General features: G+C 47.7%; 1 protein-coding gene and 1 long non-coding RNA gene across 7 annotated transcripts in view; one reads left to right on the top strand and one right to left on the bottom strand.

The window, feature by feature from the left end:
* LOC147435828 (uncharacterized) overlaps window positions 1-19,636 on the top strand; it is a 168,221-nt gene that overhangs the window by 28,109 nt on the left and 120,476 nt on the right. For 5 of the 6 annotated variants that reach the window (XM_086488749.1, XM_086488751.1, XM_086488748.1 and 2 more), the window contains exons 4-6: window positions 9-120; window positions 242-351; window positions 18,163-18,381. In XM_086488749.1, the coding sequence (XP_086344875.1) occupies window positions 9-120; window positions 242-351; window positions 18,163-18,381 (441 nt within the window). The remainder of the gene's footprint in view (window positions 1-8; window positions 121-241; window positions 352-18,162; window positions 18,382-19,636) is intronic. The other variant, XM_086488750.1, reaches the window with a different exon arrangement.
* LOC147435829 (uncharacterized) overlaps window positions 1,754-19,636 on the bottom strand; it is a 52,963-nt gene continuing 35,080 nt past the window's right edge. Inside the window, exon 2 of the long non-coding RNA XR_015185119.1 lies at window positions 1,754-2,397. This is a non-coding gene — a long non-coding RNA (uncharacterized LOC147435829). The remainder of the gene's footprint in view (window positions 2,398-19,636) is intronic.

Below are 19,636 nucleotides of genomic sequence, written 5' to 3'. Positions count from 1 at the left end.
CTTTGTAGATTTTAAACACTAAGTTGTTCTCTTTGGCGGGCACAAACAGTGGATTTTTGCTAAATCTTGTGACAAATGATAGTCAGAAACTTGTTGATGCTGCTGCATATTTTCACAATGGTAAGTTGGGAAATCATTGCTTAGTAATTAGTTTAATTGGAAGCTTATATGTGTAATCATATGTTGGAGCACTAGGTTGAATTTACCTTCAAGTGAAAATGAAGCTCTTTCGGTTTTTCAGTATGGTTTGCATTGATAGATATTGGTGCGGTCAGCACGCTTGCCGTAATAGAGATTGGTGTCTCAGCTGTTCCTGGAGTGATATTGGCTTTTCTTACACAACCACTACAAGTGAGTTTCATCTTTCTGTTTATTACGTTGGGTTAGACACTTAAAACTTTCTGTGGCAGTCTTGAAAACTGGCCTAATCTTTTGCAACAAACTTTTCTTGAAAACTGACCTGCAACATCAGTATGTAAGTACATGGAAGGCACACTCCTAACTTCTGCCCCTTTTTGGCACTTGCCACTACAAGATCATATTCACTCATTGCAAGCCCCTACTATCCAACAGGACAGCTGGTCCAAGGGTCCAAATGGAACTCCTGATAGGGTCTTGTCCATGCCATTTTTTTGTTTGTGTGGGTGTGGCTCTGCTATTTCCATGTTGAGTCCTTATGCCTAATAGTGCAATACATGAGAAAGTAGTAAGTCTTAGATGTCAACAAATGCAGAGGGGTCACATCAAAACTTGTTTGCCAAGATCCTAGCACAATTGTGTTGTAAGGTTATTGTAGGAGGCCCAAAGCAATCACTTCTCTTCAATGGTGTCATTTGATGAGTTTTTCATTAGAGCAGCTAGAGACTTTTGACAACTTCCTTGGGCAATGTGCAGTTTTCTTGAAGGTCCATTTCCATTTCGAAGTATTCCCTCAAAAAACATGTGGCTTTACCCTCCAAATTAATTGCCTTTCACAGAAATAAGAATAGAAAATGTGAAAAATTCTCGGTCGAAGCCTCATGGATCTTTATAAAGATATTGGACTTCTTGATAGGTGTTCGTAGGGCACGGTTTGCTACCATATTATGGTGGTGATGGGTGTGAATACACCACTCTCACTATTTTCACTCTCTAGGAACATCCATGAATTGTACATACATGCATCACTCTAGGGCTTCCTTATCTACTAATACGGCTTAAGTGTTGTGTGCTATGGTACCTTCCATTGCACCTGGAATCTTTGCACATTATTTGCTCTTGCTCTAGAACAACATTTGCAACATGTTGCTAATTGCAAATCATGCTACACCCTCTAAAATCAATTTGAATCCTCTTGTTTCTAGTACATCTCATTTGGCTCCATCTACATCTCACCATCATCACATGGAAGTCACATGACTAGGTGCTACATAGGCTCTGACTAGTCAAGAGAAGATGCACATCATGAGTTGGTGCATAGGACAACGCCTATGTCCAACATAAAAGCCTCCTTAAAAATATCTTCATACTGCTAAAAGAATTGCTAGACATGCATGTGTGAAACTTCTCTACTTGCACGTTTTGTGCTTGTGAATCAACAAGGAAAAACCCCCAAGGGATGCTGGTTTCAAGCCCCCATTGCTGTTACGAGTCGGGCACCACGTGCCAATAGAAAAGAACAGACTGAATAGATCTTTAGCACTTCAATAACAACTTAACTGAAAAAAAGAGAGAGCACACGCGACACGGAGTGGCAGAATTCCACCCAAGAGAGTATTGGGCCCAAACTTTGGCGCCCCATTCGGTATTTCTTTATATTACTTGAACTCAGTACAATGCCGGTACTCGCGCTCTGCACCTTCTCACCGAAGCGTGCTAGAGAATGAGCCCTTTGCACATATTTAAAGACCCTTGGCCTTGGAAAACAATTACATGAAAAGTAGTAAACCCAAAAGCAATTGGCCCAAAAGCTGACACTGAAAATCAGCCAGCGTAAATCACGAAAATCCGTACAGGCTGCCACGTCAGCAGAGTTAGCATGAAACGCGGAAATCCGTACAGGCTGCCCAGTGCCACGTCAACAAGTTAGCGCAAAATCCGGAATTCCATACTTCTCTGCCACGTCATCAGCTGGTTACACTTGTGTGAGGGTCCGGCTTTATTTTAATGCCTCTATGTCCTCTTGGCTCCATCAGACAGGGTCCCAAAAGTTGTTGGAACTTTCTCTTCCTTAAAAATAGGCCACTCGGCAAGACTTTGTCAGTTGTAAAACTTCTCCTACTGCTTCAGCTTCTTCACTTAGGATTTAGACCCCTCGGCCGTGATTTGAAGGTTGGCTCCGTTCTTCAGTGGCTTGACACGTCAACAGTTTGTGACATCCCCCCTTCTTGAAAGCAATCGTCCGCGATTACAACATATCTGCAAAACAACTCAAGTTAGCTTAGAAAAATTATGAGGGACAATCAGTTTGCTCTTTTTGGTTAAGGAGTAGGATTCTCCTTTCGGCTCTTTTGTTAAAGAGTTGGCTTCTCCTTTCTCCCGGTGGAGCTCTTGATCTCCTGGGTCGTTGGCTGAAAAATCTCATCCAATAAGGAGTATTTAGTGGTTGGCGCATCACAATGCAAACAAATGCTCACATATGCATGTTAGAAGACATAGAAACATAAATTCGCTAATGAACACTCCCCCCGCAAATAACCATCCAGGTTCGGGCCATGAGTTGTTCAACGACTCCCTCATCACTTCTCCCGCAAATGACCTAAAAAGGTCCGGGCCATGAGATATAGAGGCCTTTTACAACCAAACGCCCCCAGATCGCAGTCTGCGTCGTTTGGAGGTGCTGAGAGTAACCACTGCTCAGACTTCTTAATACTCTCCCCGTAAATAACCATCCAGGTCCGGGCCATGAGTAAAAGCAACACTTTTCAAGCATTCAATACTCCCCCCGCAAATAACCACAAGGGTCCGGGCCATGAGTATGAACAAGCATTCTCAAACATAATCTCTTACTACTCCACCCAGGAGTAAAATCACCAATCATTGAAACGAGTATTAAAATCAGAGTCAAACAGTTCAAATCGGCACCAAGACAGGTTTAAAACAGATACCATCATTTCAAACAAATTCCAAATAGGATCACCAAACAAGTTCTCAAACAGAACTCACAGTTAAAAAGCAATCTCGACATCAGTCAAGCTCGAAAAGTCGACTGACTTTCCATCCTCAAACCTGCACCAAAAATTAGGGTTAGGTTCTTCCATAAGGTCGTAGCCGATCACAGCATGGTCCATCAACTCTTGGGCAGACAATGTTCGTCTAGCAGCGATGGTAGTCCCAAGACATAGCAATCACACTGGACCTCCAAGGTTACAAGCTCGAAAAAAGACACCTATTGAGAGATGTCGAGAAACTTCAAGTTATAATTTGCTAGGAACAGGGAGAGCGCCCGATGCGCGATGAAGTAAGGGTGGGAGTGACTAATAAGTCTAGGTCAGAGCACGAAGCTTCTTCAAATAAAATTCCATTAGCCTTTGGAAGCGCCGATTTACTTTGTCTACTCTTTTGTAGGACTGTTATGCTTTAAGAAAAGCACACGCCTGATGCTCTGATACCACTGCCACGAGTCGGGCACCTATAGCCTTTGGAAGCCCCGGTTTGCTTTGTCTGCTTTTTTGTAGGACCGGTACGCTTTTAGAAAAGCACACGCCTGATGTTGTCATACCACTGTTACGAGTTGGGCACTAGTAGCCTTTGGAAGCGCCCGTTTCCTCTATCTGCTCTTTCGCAGGACCGGTATGCTTTCAGAAAAGCACACGCTTGATGCTTTGATACCACTGTCACGAGTCGGGCACCACGTGCCAATAGAAAAGAACGAACTGAACAGACTTTTAGCACTTCAATAACACCTGAACTGAAAAAGAGAGAGAGAGCACGCGCGACACGGAGTGGTGGAATTCCACCCCAGAGAGTATTGGCTCCAAACCTTGGCGCCCCTTTCGGTATTTCTTTATATTACTTGAACTCAGTACAATGCTGGTACTTGCGCTCTGCATGCCAGAGAATAAGCCCTCTACACTTTCGGTATTTCTTTATATTACTTGAACTCAATACAATGCTGGTACTTGCGCTCTACACCTTCTCACTGAAGTGTGCCAGAGAATGAGCACTCCGCACATCTTTAAAGGACCTTGGCCTTGAAAAGCAATAAACTCAAAAGCAACTGGCCCAAAAGCTTGCGTTGAAAATCAGCCAACGTAAATCACTGAAATGTGTACAGGCTGCCACGTCAGAAAGTCAGCGCAAAATCTGGAATTTCGTACTTCTCTGCCACATCATCAGCTGGTTACGTATGTGTGAGAGTCCAACTTTATTTTAATCATAGTTACATGGGATCGGGGACGTGAACGAGAACGGGAACGGGACGGGGACAGGACGACAAAAGTTAGGAAACGGGGACGGGGGTCAGAACGGCAAAAAAAAAAGAGTTTTTTTGGCATTTTTTGACCTACACACATGCCACACACATAGAGCATCAGTTTGACCACAAATTTACACTAAATAGACCAAAGAGCATGAGTCATATGGGCGCAAATGTGCTAATAAAACATCGATGGATACAAAATTAAAAGTGCATGCCACAAGGGCTCAAAAAGGACAAGCCTCAAGGATAACAAAAAGTACAAAGGGCTAGGTAGACTCTAGAGGAGTAGACTCTAGATTCTAGAGTGATCAATGATCATCAAACTCCGGAAGTGCTCGCCTGCTAAATCTCCACATTATCATCGTAGTCGAGGTATTCAGCGACATATGAGGCTTCGCGAGGCTCGCAGTCCTCCTCTAGCTCCTCCAAAAGTGTCGTGGCCATAGATGGATTCTCTTGTGCCATCTCCCACTTAGTGAAGGGATCTGCCTTGTGTATGTATGATGCTCTTGGCAAGCATGCGCAAGTTAGCGCTCACAAACATCAAATCATTGGCCCTCTGGACCCCAAGGTGATTCCTCTTCCTAGAGGCAATGTGGCTGTACACACTCCATAGTTGCTCCAAGCAACTAGTGGTACATGCTTGGCTAAGGACACGAACAGCCAAGGTGCTGCAAATGTGGGCCATCTCCTCCATAGTCCTCCCACCACAAAACCGAGCCAATCTTGCTACGATCAACCTGTGCATCTACACATCCATAGGAGCCCTTCTTTTGCCTGTAGTTGAGTAGGTCATCTCTAACCTTGCGCCTAATGTCACTGCTAGGCTCAAGGCGCTCCAATGCAAGCCGCCATCCTTTGCTCACCTCCTTGTAGGTCTCTTGATGCCTTCCCTGAAACTCGGGGTCAAGCACATAAGCTGCCGCATGAAGTGGAGAGTAGTATCCATTCCACCCGGACTCACACAAGCCACGAATCTCCGCATACTAAATAGGGTCAGGCACAAGCTTCTCAAGTGTCTCTATCATCCAATCCATGGCTTCGTAGACTTTGCCGATGCATGGTTGCAACTATCCACAACTCGAAGTAGGTGTAGAATAGGCTTGACCATGGCGTCAAGAGTCTTCACCTCCTCCCACCAAGCGGCGGCGTCGGCCCATTCTCGGCATTTCAACCCTGTTTGCTGATGTAGACTCCGGCATGGCCTTGAACTCATCACTGAGAAAGAAGCCCCTTAAGGCTCCGCCACGTTTGTCCTAGCATAAGCCAATTGAATGCAAATCTTGTCTCATATTTGAGCAAGGACAAGTGGCTCCTCTTTGAGAAGTTAACTTTTTGATGGTTGAGCACAAAGGACACAATTTGATTGGTGTCACTAATGGTGGGTGAAATCCATGACAAGTCCCTATGTCCTTGAGGAGGTTGTTGAGGCAATGCGCCATGCAAAATGTGACATGGATAGTGGGATACATGCCTTCAATGATAGCCCCGGCTTCCCTATTTGACGCCTCTCCATCTGCAACCATACAAAGGACATTCTCCGGGACGATGATCTTTATGGTGCTTGTCCACTCCGCAACAAGGATCTCCGCGGCCTTGCTGCTGTCGGATGCATCAAGTGACTTCACAAAGTACATCCCCCCCGAGAGTAGGCCACCACTCCGTGGATGGACCGCTTGCGGGTGTCACTCCATCCATCTACAAGGAGAGAGACGCCATTGGTCTCCCACAAATCCTTTGTTACTTGGGCCGCTTGCTCCATGGCAAGCTTCTCTTTGTCAAGGAGGGTGGTGCGAAGCCTCTCCGATGAAGGTGGCACATAAGAGGGGCCATATTCCCCTATTTTCGTAACCATGGTTCGAAAGTATGGAGACCTATCCACACAAAAAAGAGCATGTTGTGTTAGTATGGAGAGTCGATACCCCATAAGAAATACAAAATGGGAGATTGTAATGTGCATATGCCATAAGTAACAATGGAAACTCACCGCTAAGCATGGAAGGCAATGTGGTCGTGGAGGAAGAATTGAGCAACCGATCTATCCACCTCTTCTTTCAATTTAGGATTCCAATTTTCATTGAGGGTGCTTTGGCGATGCGCAATGGAAGCCCCCGATGTAGATGCATTTGTCTTGAACGCTTGAGAGGTGGAGCCAAGGTTGGCTTGCCTTTGCTCTCACGGTGTCACCATGGCGGAGGGATCAACGGTCGGCAACAAAACGGCCCCTCTTGGCCGCTTCCGCGACCTCATACACCGCGAGCTTCTCAAGAAGCTCCAACCTCTCCTCGGGAGTAATACGTAGGCAAAACTTCACCTCGTGACCGGCCGGGTTCATGAAGAAGATGGGCTCGCACTTTGTTTGCACCACCCGTTCTCTTGTACGGGCATAGCTTGCATGCCCATGGTCTTGCACCGCCACCTTGACCACGTGCGGTAGAGTCGACTTCATCCCACCACGACCATGTTTGCACAACGGGCCTCCTATGAGAAGAGCCGGCTTGAGAAGTGGAGTTAGCTTGAGATGACATGATGGTGGAGAGAGAGTAGAGGAGAGCTTCAAAGCTGAGAGGGTAGAGGTGGGAGAGAGTGGGTAGAGAGGAGACTCAAGGGTAGAGGAGGGAGAGAGTGCCAAGTGGGTAGAGAGGAGACTCAAACGTAGAGCTCTGAGCCTCGAGGAGAGGGTAGACCATAGAGGCGAAGCTGCGAAGCGCCGAAGGTAGACCGTAGAGAGAAGAGGCTTGAGCAATGAGACCTTGAGCCTTGAGAGACACAAAGGGTGGCTTTTATAGCCTCCTCCAAAAAAGAGCCGCTGGAGGCTGCTAGCTGACCGTTTGAAACAACTCAAAATTTGATTTTTTAAAATAAAAAATCCATTGACAGCCGACCTTTTCCGTCCCCATCCCCGGTCGTCCCATTCCATTCCCGGTCCGCCGTCCCGGGGACGCCTGTGTGTGTTCGTGCCTGGCATGCGCCCGTCCATCCGTTCCCAACCGTCTAGACCCGTACCCATCCCGGTTACGGCCGTCCCCTGCCCTAGGGCCCATCCCCTCCATCCCTTGTAACTATGATCTTAATGCCTTTATGTCCTCTGGCCCCCATCAGGCAGGCTCTTAAAAGTTGGTGGAACTTCTTTTTCTTTAAAAGTAGGCCACTTGGCAAGACTTTGTAAGTCGGTAAAACTTCTCCAGTTTGCTTCAGCTTCTTCACTTAGGGTTTATCCCCCTCGGCTACCATGATTTGAACGTTGGCTCCATTCTTCAGTGGCTTGACACGTCAGCAATTTCTAGCAATTGCTCTTAATATAGAAGTCTTGACACTTCTAAGTGAACGTAGAAAAGAGTGTGTTGTGGTCCGTGCTATGTACTTTGTGGTGGGTGTCTCATAACGTAGTTTGTGTGAAACCTCACTCAAATATATTTATATAAGTAACTACGTAACATGATATTATTGAAACAAATAGCAAATGATGAATGCACAACTTGAATAGCAATGACAATATATACTGAAATAACTATAGCGTAAAGAGTACAACAACGTAGAATCAACGACTGTTTAACCGATAGGCTCTCTGTGTATACGTAAGCAGCACTTAGAACTCTTGACCAATTACCAATCGGATACAAAGGATAGTGCATGGAGGTGTGCTCATGCGGTGCATAGATTAGACCCGACACAATTGATAATCCACTCAAAGCTAGCTACCCTCATGACTAAGTAACACATAGCATTAAAAAGGGGGGGGGGGGGGGGGGGGGGTAAAGGGATCAAGGGCGGGGAAGTCCACGCACGACTGTCGAGGAGATCGCAGCCGTGAGATGGCTATTAAAACTAAACTCGGCCATAAATTAAACCCTTTAAACCAGGCGAGTGCATGTTGGCTTTTGATAAACATTAATAAAAAAGGGCAGGGGTACAACATGTGCGTGCAGGTGAGATGGCTAGCCCATGTGTCGCAAAACTTAATCTGCGAGGTCTTGGGTTCAAAAGCGATTGATGGGGGGTCCATTTTTTGCACTGCTTGGGTTTAATTTCACCTGATTTTTGTGATGCCCGGGTTTAATCCGCCTCGGTCTTCGTGTGTGGACCTCCAGGCCGTCGATCCCCTTATCCCCCCCTCTTTAGTGCAATGTGTCACTTAGTGTCATGGATAGCCACCACATATAGACAATCACAAAGATCCATGAGCAAATATTTCCTCCAATAAGATGAGCAGCCTATGATGGATGACAAGGCCACAATGACCAACATATGACCACTCGTCTACTCTACACAATACTGGTCTAGACTCTATAGTTAGGTAGAGTGAGAAGGTGGGTTGAGCCTAGGCCAATTTCCACACGTCTATCCTTGCCCAAAAACACTTTCCTTCCGTGTGTGTGTGGAGTAACTCCCACTGGCAAATTATTGCGCTCTAGGAGATTGGTCTCTTCGCGATGCGTTCGCTGTGGTGCAGGCATTGAGAATATTCCACATCTATTGTGGTCTTGTTCTCGTACTCAAAAGTTTGTGGATAGCATCTCTTCATCTCTTTGCTCACGCTTCCTTGGCTTACTATTTGGTAAATTTTTTTGGATCTTTGGAGTGCTTCCACCTTTCTTCGGTCGTCTACATACTTTTTTGGCTGGGTTAGATTCCGGTTATAATGGAAAGTGTGGAGAGCACAGAATTCCCTCATTGTTTTAGCAGATTCAAGTGGAATATGTTTCTGTCTTCAAGATATCTCTTAGACAGTCTCTTCAAGTTGCCTATGAATTGGACGAGCTCCCTGTTAGCCATTACTAGCTCTACTTCGACTGTTTTTGAGTTAGAGTTTGTAATACTTTCTATGGGTTCTCCTCGCTTTGAGGTTTTCCATTTGTAATTCAATCTGATATTACAAAAAAGAAAAAGTGTGTGTGTGGGAGAGAGAGCTCTTATACTGGTTATATATAAAATCTTGGCTAAAATCATTGTGAACGATATCAAGTAACCTCTTATGGCTGGTATCCATTCCGCGCAGTATGGCTTCATCCCTCGTCACCAGATTTTGGATAATCTGGCTAATGTATTGATTGGAATGGAATATGCAAAGTATACCCAGCAGGATGTTCTTGTGATGCAGGTAGACATTGAAAAGGCTTTCAATACGGTACAATGGGATTTCATTGCTGTCACAATGCGGGCCCTTGGATTTGGTCCTAAGATGGTCAATGTGGTATAATTCTTGTATGCTCATAGTACATCTTCAGGCCTCCTTGATGGGAAGCTGACAGAACCTTGGCCTCTTGGATGTTCTTTGAGACAGGGTTGACCGCTTAGGGCCTTGCTGTATGCCATTTCCACTCACCCTTTGTTATTGTATTTGTATCATTTGACTTCACTCGATCGTCTTTATGGGTTGAAATTACCCAATGGGAAAGACTTTGCAGGGTAGGCCTATGCTGGTGATTCGTTTTTCATGCCCCGCAATAACCAGGATGATGTGCATGAAATTATGCAGGCATTGGATACATTTGGCCTGGCAGCAGGCCTTAAGGTTAACTTTCAGAAATCCAAACTCTTGCCTCTAGATGTTTGTGACTGGCATCATCTTCTGTGGCCTGATGAGTCTCTTGATCCGCATGTGGTGGTCAGGCAACTAGGATACCCTATCGGTTGGCAGGTAACTAATACACAGCAAATTGATTGGGTCATGCAACGATTGAATGTCAAATTGCACTATTGGAAACTGTCTACATGGCCGCTACATGTTCGACTTCGTATTGTGCAAAGTATCATGATGGCCTATGTTTAGTTTTACTTGCTGTTGTTGCACTGGCCTCACTCCCGTCTCTCATTGCTTTTGTCTAATATTGTATCTCACTTGTGGCGCACTAGTTCTCATAAGAAAGGCCTCCGTTTGTTTGCAATGGAGAAACTTTGCACTCCGAAGCGTCTTGGGGGGCTGAATATTTTGGACCTTCGACGCCATGCATTGGCAAGGAAGGCTATGTTATTGCCTACTCTTGCGCGGCAATCTCAGCCATGGACAGTTATGGTTGTTGATCTATGTCGGCACGCTACCACTCCCGCTTTTGGTCATTGGAAGACCTCCCTTTGGGAGATTGTGTTTGGCAAGATGGATGGTTATGTTCTTGGTTGCTTATTCACCTGTGGCTTGCTCTCCGCTTGGAAAGGTGTTACAGATCATCTCTACTGGCATGGCAGGCAATAAGCAAATGGGAATTCGTTGCATTTGGAAAGCATTCACTGGGTAAGGTGCTATCTCTTACCCTGGTTGATCGATCGCCTCGTCAAGCCTACTTCTTCTCTGGTCGTGGCATACGTACAGTGGATGATGTGGTGGATTCATCTGGGAATTGGCATACTTTTTCTCAGGCAGCTCCACGCTTTGGGTTGGGCATGCATTATCGTCCGATTTGGAGCCTGCTTCAGCATATGCTGGCTGATTTCCTCCCTATTCCGCCGCTGACAGGTGGATGTCGTATGCAAGATTGGAATTTATGGCACACTCCTGTGGAGGCGATTTCTGCTCGCCATATCTATCGTTCTCTTGTGCAAGACTCTTGGCTGGCTGATCACTGTAATGCGCTTTGGGCTTTGCACAATCTGAAAGATGGTGGGGACAGGCTCTCACTGCAATTTGGAAGTCTCGCTTGCCTCTTAAGGAGTGTCTGTTTCTTTGGCATTGTTTGTTGGGAGTTCTTCCGGTTGGAACTCTCCTTGTGGTGCGTCACATTAGCTCCTCTCGTTGTGTTAGTTGCTCCGCTGCTGATGAGAATGTCAGACATCTACTTTGGGATTGTCGTTGCACCAGGGCATTCCTTCGACGCCTTTCTGCTTGTATGCATCTTCGATTTCCCTCGGTGGTTTTCCAGAAACGATTCTGGCTTTTTGGCATTCTTCCAACTTTTTTTTTCCGAGAAAAAGATCCTTCTATTAGTTAATGAAAGCTGCCCGTAGGGCTACAACCACCTCTGCAAGAGAGGGCTACAACAAACATGATGGGGAGACTCTCCCAATGAAAGAACAACATATGTACAATGAGGCCAAATCAAAGAATGGGAGGAGGGAAGAGCCACACAGGTGGTCGGTAGTGCCATCTGAGCACACCCTGGACAATGGTATAGAAAGGCCCAGGGCGCCAGAGTCGAAGGAAAGCCTCGCGGCGCTCCCGCATGCGGTCGGAGCTGCCCTGAAGTCCCTCAAGCTGTCCTCTGAGAGTATGGATCAGCTCTAGCAAAAAGTCACGAACAGTCTCTGCTGGTGGCACAGATCGGGCCTCAAAAATGTGGAAACAACGGGCCCGCCAGATGAACCACAGTGTCAAGCCACTGAACACTCCTCTCTCTCACTGCACCACTCCTGTGGAGTAAGCTCTGTAGCAGGCTGGAGTGTAGGACGCCCCCCCTGTATCACTATCATCCTGCTGCTGGAAGATAGCTGAAATTGAAGTGTCGGGCCCGTGAGAGTGGGCCAAGCCGCTGCCCCCCAAGTGTACTGTCTAGCCGTGGATAGAGTAGGCATCAGCCGAAGAACTTGTAGCCACACCTGCTGGGCTGAGAGACAGTCCCAAAGACAATGACGTTGACTCTCCACCAACTGGTCACAGGCTGCACATGCAGCCGAGAGACCACTATGCACAAGCTAGCTCCCTACTGCTGTAGCTCTGTGTGAAACCAGCCACACTGAAACAAAGTGACGCGCCTCGGCTGTCTGGAGTCCCACAGCCTCTGCCAAAAGGCTGCCAAGAACTTGACTGTGAGGCCCTCCTCCTGCCAATGACGTGCTACAGCGGGGCGGGCCTCTCTCTGTGCTGCAAGTATATGGCGTCCAAGCCGAACAGTGTACTGAAAGAAGGGGACTCCTGGGTGATCTGCAGAAGAGAAGGGGTCCCTCCATAGCCACTCACCAGGATCCCATTGTACTCGTGCCAGTGGACAGCACTCCCAAGCCCATAGCCTCAAGTGTCCAGTCTCAAGAGCTGCTGGGTCAGGGTCTATGACGCAAGTCCTCCCACAGATGCCCACAACTCGGATCCTCTGAAAACAACACTCTGCTACCTGCGGGGCCTCTACTGCAACTCGCTATAATCGTCCCCCACCTTGAAGCTCGAAGAACAGGGCTGGGACAGTCTCTGAGCAGGCCCTGACTGAAATGAGAACCTCTAGTCGTGTGAAGGCTCCCATCCACCGGGGTGCTACTGGCTCGAGAGGCGTGAGCCACTCAGCTTGAACTGACTCTGAGATATCTTGACACATGCTCTGCACCCCTCTCATGCCCTGCAGCTGGAAACCCTGCACCTCCTCTGACAAACCTGTGAACTCTAGCCAGTCACCTAGAGAGAGCGCTGGACCTGCTCCAATGGGACCCCAGGAAACATGAGGTCGACTACCAACCAAGTGGCCTTTTTGAGTGCTAACCATGGGGTTCCATACGAGGGGTTGCCGTAGGCCTTCCTCCGTGCACATCGGCTGTCGCTGCTCCAGGCCACGCCGTAAGAGCTCCCAAGAACGAAGCAAACTCACAGCGAAGCGGTCCTTCAGTCTCCTGCTCAAACCAACTCGGCGCATCTCTGTAAAGGTCCATCTGGTCGAAGGTTGCCAAGGGCCTCCTGACTGAGGCACCCTGGCACGAAGCCTCTGCAACAAGAACTCCTTCCAGGGCTCCTCACCTGGAAGAAGTCCTCTGACTATGAACTTCCCTAGAAGGGCTTTGCTCTGCTGTGCTGGATCAATGATCCCAAGCCCTCCCTGAGAACAAGGAAGCGTGATAACCGACCAAGCCACCTAGGCTCGGGCAATCTGAGTGTCACGTCCTGACCAAAGGAAGTTCCTGATCAGCCTCTCTACCTGGTTGAAACAAGAACTCGAGAAGATCCAGCAGGAAGTGATGTACCACATAGTCGCCAACAGCACCTGGTTGGCAACTACTACTCTACCAGCCAGCGATAGACGTGCTGGGCTCCAATGTAACAGCTTTCTCCTGATGGACAGGAGAAGAGGAGCAATCTGCTGCTCAGGAGACAAGTCCAAACCAACCTGACAACCCAAGTACCGAACTGCAGTCCCTGGGGGAATCCACCTGAAACCCTCTCCTCGCATCCAATATGGCACAGGAGCACTACCAACCGAGAAAGCCACTGTCTTTCTCCAGTTGATCAATGCGCCCGATGCACAACAGAAGGTCTCCAGAGCCTGCTCACATCTGTGAAGATTGGCCTCCTGACCATCTAAGTACAAGGTTGAGTCATCGGCAGACTCAGCGTCCAGTAGCTCCTCTCCCCGAATAGGGAGTGCTAAGCCCCGAAGACCAACCTACTATGACACCAAAAATCTGCTCATCGCCTCTGCATAGAACAGAAAGAGAAAGGGGGCAAGAGGACAACCCTGTCTGACCGAGCGTGTGAGCATGAAGCACTTACATCTCCCCCCTACCAAAAGCACCTGACTGTGAGCTTGTATGTACAAAGCTGACACCCCTCTGATCCAAGCATCTGAGAAGCCCATCCTGTGGAGAGTTCCCTCTAGAAAGTCCCAGTCAACTCGGTTGTAGGCCTTCTCAAAATCGAGAAGAAGAATCACAAGGTCCTCACCACGGAGCCGTGCCAGGGCAAAAGCCTCCCAAAAAGTAAAGATGTTGTCAAGGATACTGCGTTCCTTGACAAAACCTGTCTGAGTCCCATGTATAAGGCTCTCTAAAAGTGGCTGAATCCTCAAACTCAGAGCCATGGCAAGAATTTTTTAGGCTGAATTGAGGATGGTGATGGGGCCCCACTGTCGAATCTCATCCAAGGAGCCACCCTCCTTGGGAATGACGTAGATCAAACCCTCACTCATGCTGTCAGGCATGACTCCTATGTGCAAAATGTACTGAAAAGCACTACAAAGATCTGGGCCAAGCAAGTCCCTGTACTCCAAGAAAAAGATGGGAGGCATGACTTCTATGTGCAAAATGTACTGAAAAGCACTACAAAGATGTGGGCCAAGCAGGTCCCTGTACTGCAAGAAAAAGCTGGGAGTCAACCCATCCTCACCTGGACAGCTACCACGAGGGAGGGCCCTAAGAGCTGTGTGCAGCTCCTCAAGCTGAAGTGGCATCTCTAGCCTCTGGCGCATCTCCTCTGTCACAAGACATGGCATCTGTTCCCAAACCTGCTCCCTGTATGCATCCTGCCGCTCTGACTGAGGCTTAGCCGACAGTAACTCACGGTAAAAGTCAGTAGCAACTGCACACATATCCTCGGGCTCACAAGCAACTGACCCATCAGGCCTCCTCAACTGAATGACCTTGGCATGCGAGCGCCGAGGTCCCACTGTCTCAAAAAAAGCACCAGTCACTCTGTCACCCACCTAAGTCCACCGAGATGCCTGTCGGTGAAAGGCAAACTCATGACGCCTCTCCCTCTGTGCTAGCAAGCTCCCGTCGAGCCTGCTGTAATTGCTCCTCTAACCATGGACTGTCTGGATGCTGCTCCTGCATCCTCTGTAGTGAAGCAATGCCTCGTCTGAGACACTGCTCCGCCTCCCTCGCTGTAGCCCGGCGATCTAGAGACTCCTAAAGAAAAAGGTGGCTAAGTTGAGCTAGGCCTGAGGCCACTCTGTCTGCAGGTGAGACCTGGCTGTCCATGCCCTCTGTCCAGAGAGCCTCTACCCTCTCTCTGAGTGCCGAGTCCAACAAGACCCTCTCTGGGATGCGAAGCATCGTGTTCCCAATCCTCTGCCTGTCGGCCACCGTAAGGATCACTCGTGCATGGTCCGAGAAGGAGGTCCCTGCCAGGATGCCCACTGAACCCCCCAAGTCACTGAAGTGGTCACTAGTGTAGAGGCGATCTATCCGCGATAGATTCACTCCTCCCACTCTGCGGTCCGATCTAGAGAAGGCAAGACTGTCTGGGGGCCTCACAAAACCAGAGTGCTGCCATGTATCCGAGACCCTCAAAGTCATACAAAACCTCTCCCAAGTTGCCAACTCGACTCCATGCACAGTAGCATGGCTGCCACCAATCCTGTCAGAAGGGTCCTCCAACATGTTGAAGTCCCCTCCTATACACCAATGATCGGCCTGCGGCAAAGACTCAACAATCTGTGACCAAAACTCTGCACGAGCACTCGTCACATTGGGTGCATAGATGTTCAGGAAGCCCACAAGGCCACCCTGAACCTGCATAGTAATCCACTGAGCCCTACCTGGCAGAATAATCCCTCTGCCCACAATGGCCTGCTGCAATGAGTCCGCAATAGTCACACATACCCCACCCTGGATGCCTCCAGGTCCAAAAGCAGCTGACCAAAAGGTATCATAACGTCCACGCAAAATCTGACCACAACGTCGATTGCGGCTCTCACACAGATGGTCCTCCTGAAGCATAAGGAGATCAATCTCTCCTCCCACAAGGCAACGCTGAAGCTCCTGACGCAATCGGCCCCGCTGTCGCTGAAACTGGGACCCACCTAGTCCCTGCACGTTCCATGAGACGATCCTCATAGGGAGCGAGAGAACAGATGCTGCCGCAGCAGCAAGACGGGCTATCTTCGAGGCACGCTTGGATGGGGAGTAATCCGCATCCGAGCGTCCTCTAGATAGGCGTGACTACAGCGAGTGCCTAGCCCAAGCCCAAGCAGAGCGAGCCGTGCATAACGCAACCTCCTCTGTCGAGGAGTCCTCATGAATGTATACATAGCAAGGCAAACACTGCGTATCAGCAAAGAAGTACACCACAATGTGCCTACATCCTGCTGAGTCTGGGGGTGTCACCGCAAACTTGGCCAATGGCCACAAAGTCTGCAGCATATCTGTAACTCCAAGTTCTCCCATGTGGTGAGAGAACTCTAAGACGTGTGTATGCAACCATCCCACCACTGAGTCAAGGGACCACTCTGTCTCGGCCCTACCACAGAGGGGGAAGGAGAAACCAATTGCTGAGTCCAGGGCCTCTGTCCCCCTAGCGGCAAGGAACAAAACATGGACCGTGAAACAGGCTGCCTCATGGTCTACTGCGGAATCGCCGAGAAAACGAGTGAACCCGTAGTCGAAGAAGTCCCAGCGGCGTCGAATGTCAATGCTCGTCAGCCCACGAGGGATGGCTGCAAGGGAGGATGTCTGAATCTACAGAGGGGGCCGCAAGAAGGGCTGACCCTCTCTCGCTAGGCGACTCGCGGCAAAGGCGTTGCCAAGAGATCTCCTAGCCGCCAGAGAGGGACCAGTCTCTTGAGCCGACTGAGGAACTGGAGCAGGAGGGGGGGGAGAGGGAGCTGGGGAGAGTGGAGGAGAAGAGGGGCGGGATGGGGCGACAGAGGTAGAGGGGCGAGGTGGAGAGGCGACGGGAGCAGAAGGCGGGGAGGATGAGGCAAAGGGGGGGAACTCTGTGGGGGAATTCACTGTGCTTTTGTAAGGAGTTAGTCACTGTGCCTGGAACACCTCCAAGTGGTACGACTTCTAGCAACATGGGAGAAAAGGGAGTCGAGAAGTTCAACAGAGAGGGATTTTGTATGTGGGAGACGAAGTTGAGGGGTCACTTAATGAAGAAAGGATTGTGGTCCATTGTCAAACAAACCTCATCCAATGAACCATCACCAAGTGAAGGCACCCAAACTAGGGCAATGAGTTCTTAGTGCACACTCAAGCTAAGGATGAGCAAACTTAAAAAATAATAATCATCTCTCCACATGAAAATTATATGCATTTCAAAGATAAGTGATTGCATACCATTGACAATCGCACCACACCGTGCACATTGTGTACACTTCACAATCCACATGCTATGCTCAAATGTAAGCTGGCAAGATTTAACAACACATTTACTTTGTTTTATCACTACAAGCACCACCTAACAATGTAAACCTAGTTCTACACCCCCTGAAGGGGGCTTAATGACACTGGTGCGAAATTGGAATGTGGTTGTGCTTAATCAAAACGTACATGATTGATTTGATGATGATCTCGTACTTATGGTTTCAAAAAAGATAGCCCTTCTCAAACCTTTTGTTTTTTCATGATTGTGCAAGTGCCTTCTCATTTTGATAACATTGCAAAAAAGAGCATACTGCAAATTTTGGGACTTATTTATAAAGATGGGATGCATATTGGGCACTTGAGTGGCCATATTTCCGCGCATTCCATACTTCCTTGAGGCGACATGGAGTGAGTAGTGACTTAGTGAACTCCTTTGAACGTTACGTTGACCTTACATTTCAAACGTTAAGCTTAAGCTTGCTGTGGCAAACTGCGGTCGATAACTTGTTAATTAAAGAAATTAAAAGAAACCTTGTCAAGAAAAAAATGTGGAGGGTGGCCCAATGATTTTTGATTAATCTATATTGTGAATAACTGGAATTAACTTTTTTCGCTCTTTAAAAGACAGACGATGTTCAGATATAGTTTTGTGTTAATCATAAGAATGATAAACATTTATAATTCAGTACTTTAGCATCAGGCAGATATAAGGGCAGCCTGGATGTAAAATTAGTATCCTCACATAATAAAAATATTGCCTCCACAATGTTATTTGCACACAATATTGCTTCGAGGATTGTGTGTTTAGTCTTATATATTGTATTTACAATGCTCACTGCAGTGATCTTAAGTTTGGAACTGTAGCTTCCATTTGTTCTCATTATTTCAAACTTTTGAACCTTATTTACCTCAAGCTTTGGCAAGCTTTCACATCCCCATTTTTGATCATTTTGTCAGCTGTATTTTAGTTCTGATGCCTATGATTTTTGTAATTTCAAAAAAGTTCAACATGAGTTATAGAGTTGATTAACTTGTGTGTTCCTATAAAGATCTGGATGGCTGGAGTGGGGGCACGGTTACGCATCAAAGCTATCAAATACACAGATTCTCGAGTTCATTTGACTGATGAAATTCTTAATGGTATACGGGTCATTAAATACAATGGCTGGATAGCTCCATTTCTGCGTCAAATTGTGGAATTACGTCAAAATGAAATAAATAAAATCAAGAGGGCTTCATTTGCAAGAGCGTCAACTTCCACTATACGGGTACGTCCTGTTTTCTCAACCATAGACTTTACAACATAGATGAAACTTTTTTATATTGAACTCCATCATACAGAACTTGTCTCCTCAACTCGCCCCCCCCCCGGGTCACACCCAATAACATACACACACTCTCATTTTCCTTATATTATTGGTGGGCATTGCCCTATTGGACCTTTAGAGTCCTATATGATCTCTTATCCAGCTTCTCTCCTCACCCATCACAGAAACCCGCGACTTACAGTGTCTATCCTTGGAAGGAAAATCTTTGGTGTGAGGTTTTGAAGCAGGCGATTGTGGGCACATGTATTATTGTGCCAGGTAGAGCCCAATGGATTACTATGCAGGTTCATGGTTGCCTCATGGGATTCTTGAACATCTATGCACCCAATGTGGCAAGTGCACGAGTTGAGTTTTGGTCACATATTGTAGATTTTTTCCCACATGCAAAGCAGTGGTGTTTCGGGGGAGACTTCAACATGTTGGAGGACCCCTCAGATACGATTGGAGGTAGCCATGCTATTGTGCACGGGGCTGAGTTGGCAGCTTGGGAGCGTTTATGTATGATTTTGAGGATTTCAGATGTTTGGCAGCATGCAAGCTTTGTGCGGCCCCCATACAACTTATCTTTCTCTCGATCTGACCGCAAAGTAGGAGGAGTGAATCTATCTCGGATAGATTGCTTCTACGCGAGTGACCACATCTATGACATGGGAGGATCTGTTTGCATTATGGAAGGGACTTCTTTCTTCGATCATGTGCCAGTGATTCTTATTGTGACACTTAGACAGAGGAGTGGGAGTGCGATGTTTCACATCCTTGAGAGGATTTTGGTAGATAAAGAGATCAGAGAGGGAGTGGTGGCACTTTGGACAGAGAATTTGGGCACTCAGAGTACCCTTGCTAGCAGAGTGGCCACTGGACTTGTTGAGCTTAGTTGCTTCTTCCTTCTAGAGTCTCTCTTGGCTGCGGCAAAGGAGGAGGAGAAGCAGCTCTGACGAGGCATTGCTTCCTTACACAAGATGCATGAACGCCACCCTCACAGTCCTTGGTTAGAGGAGCAGATGCAGCAAGCTCGGCAAAAGCTGACCACCATTGAGAAGTGGTGTCACGAGTTTGCCTTTCATCGACAAGCATCTCAGTGGACCCAGGTGGGTGACAGAGTTATTCGTGAGTTTTTTGAGACTCTGGGGCCTCACCATGCACGCACCAGTGTTAGCCAATTAAGGAGACCTGATAGGTCAATTGCTTCAGAGCG

The sequence above is a fragment of the Adiantum capillus-veneris genome, chromosome 18, assembly GCF_014529385.1.
Source record: "Adiantum capillus-veneris isolate H3 chromosome 18, ASM1452938v2, whole genome shotgun sequence".
In the NCBI taxonomy this organism is placed as follows: Eukaryota; Viridiplantae; Streptophyta; class Polypodiopsida; order Polypodiales; family Pteridaceae; genus Adiantum; species Adiantum capillus-veneris.
This window is presented reverse-complemented; position numbering and strand designations above follow the sequence as displayed.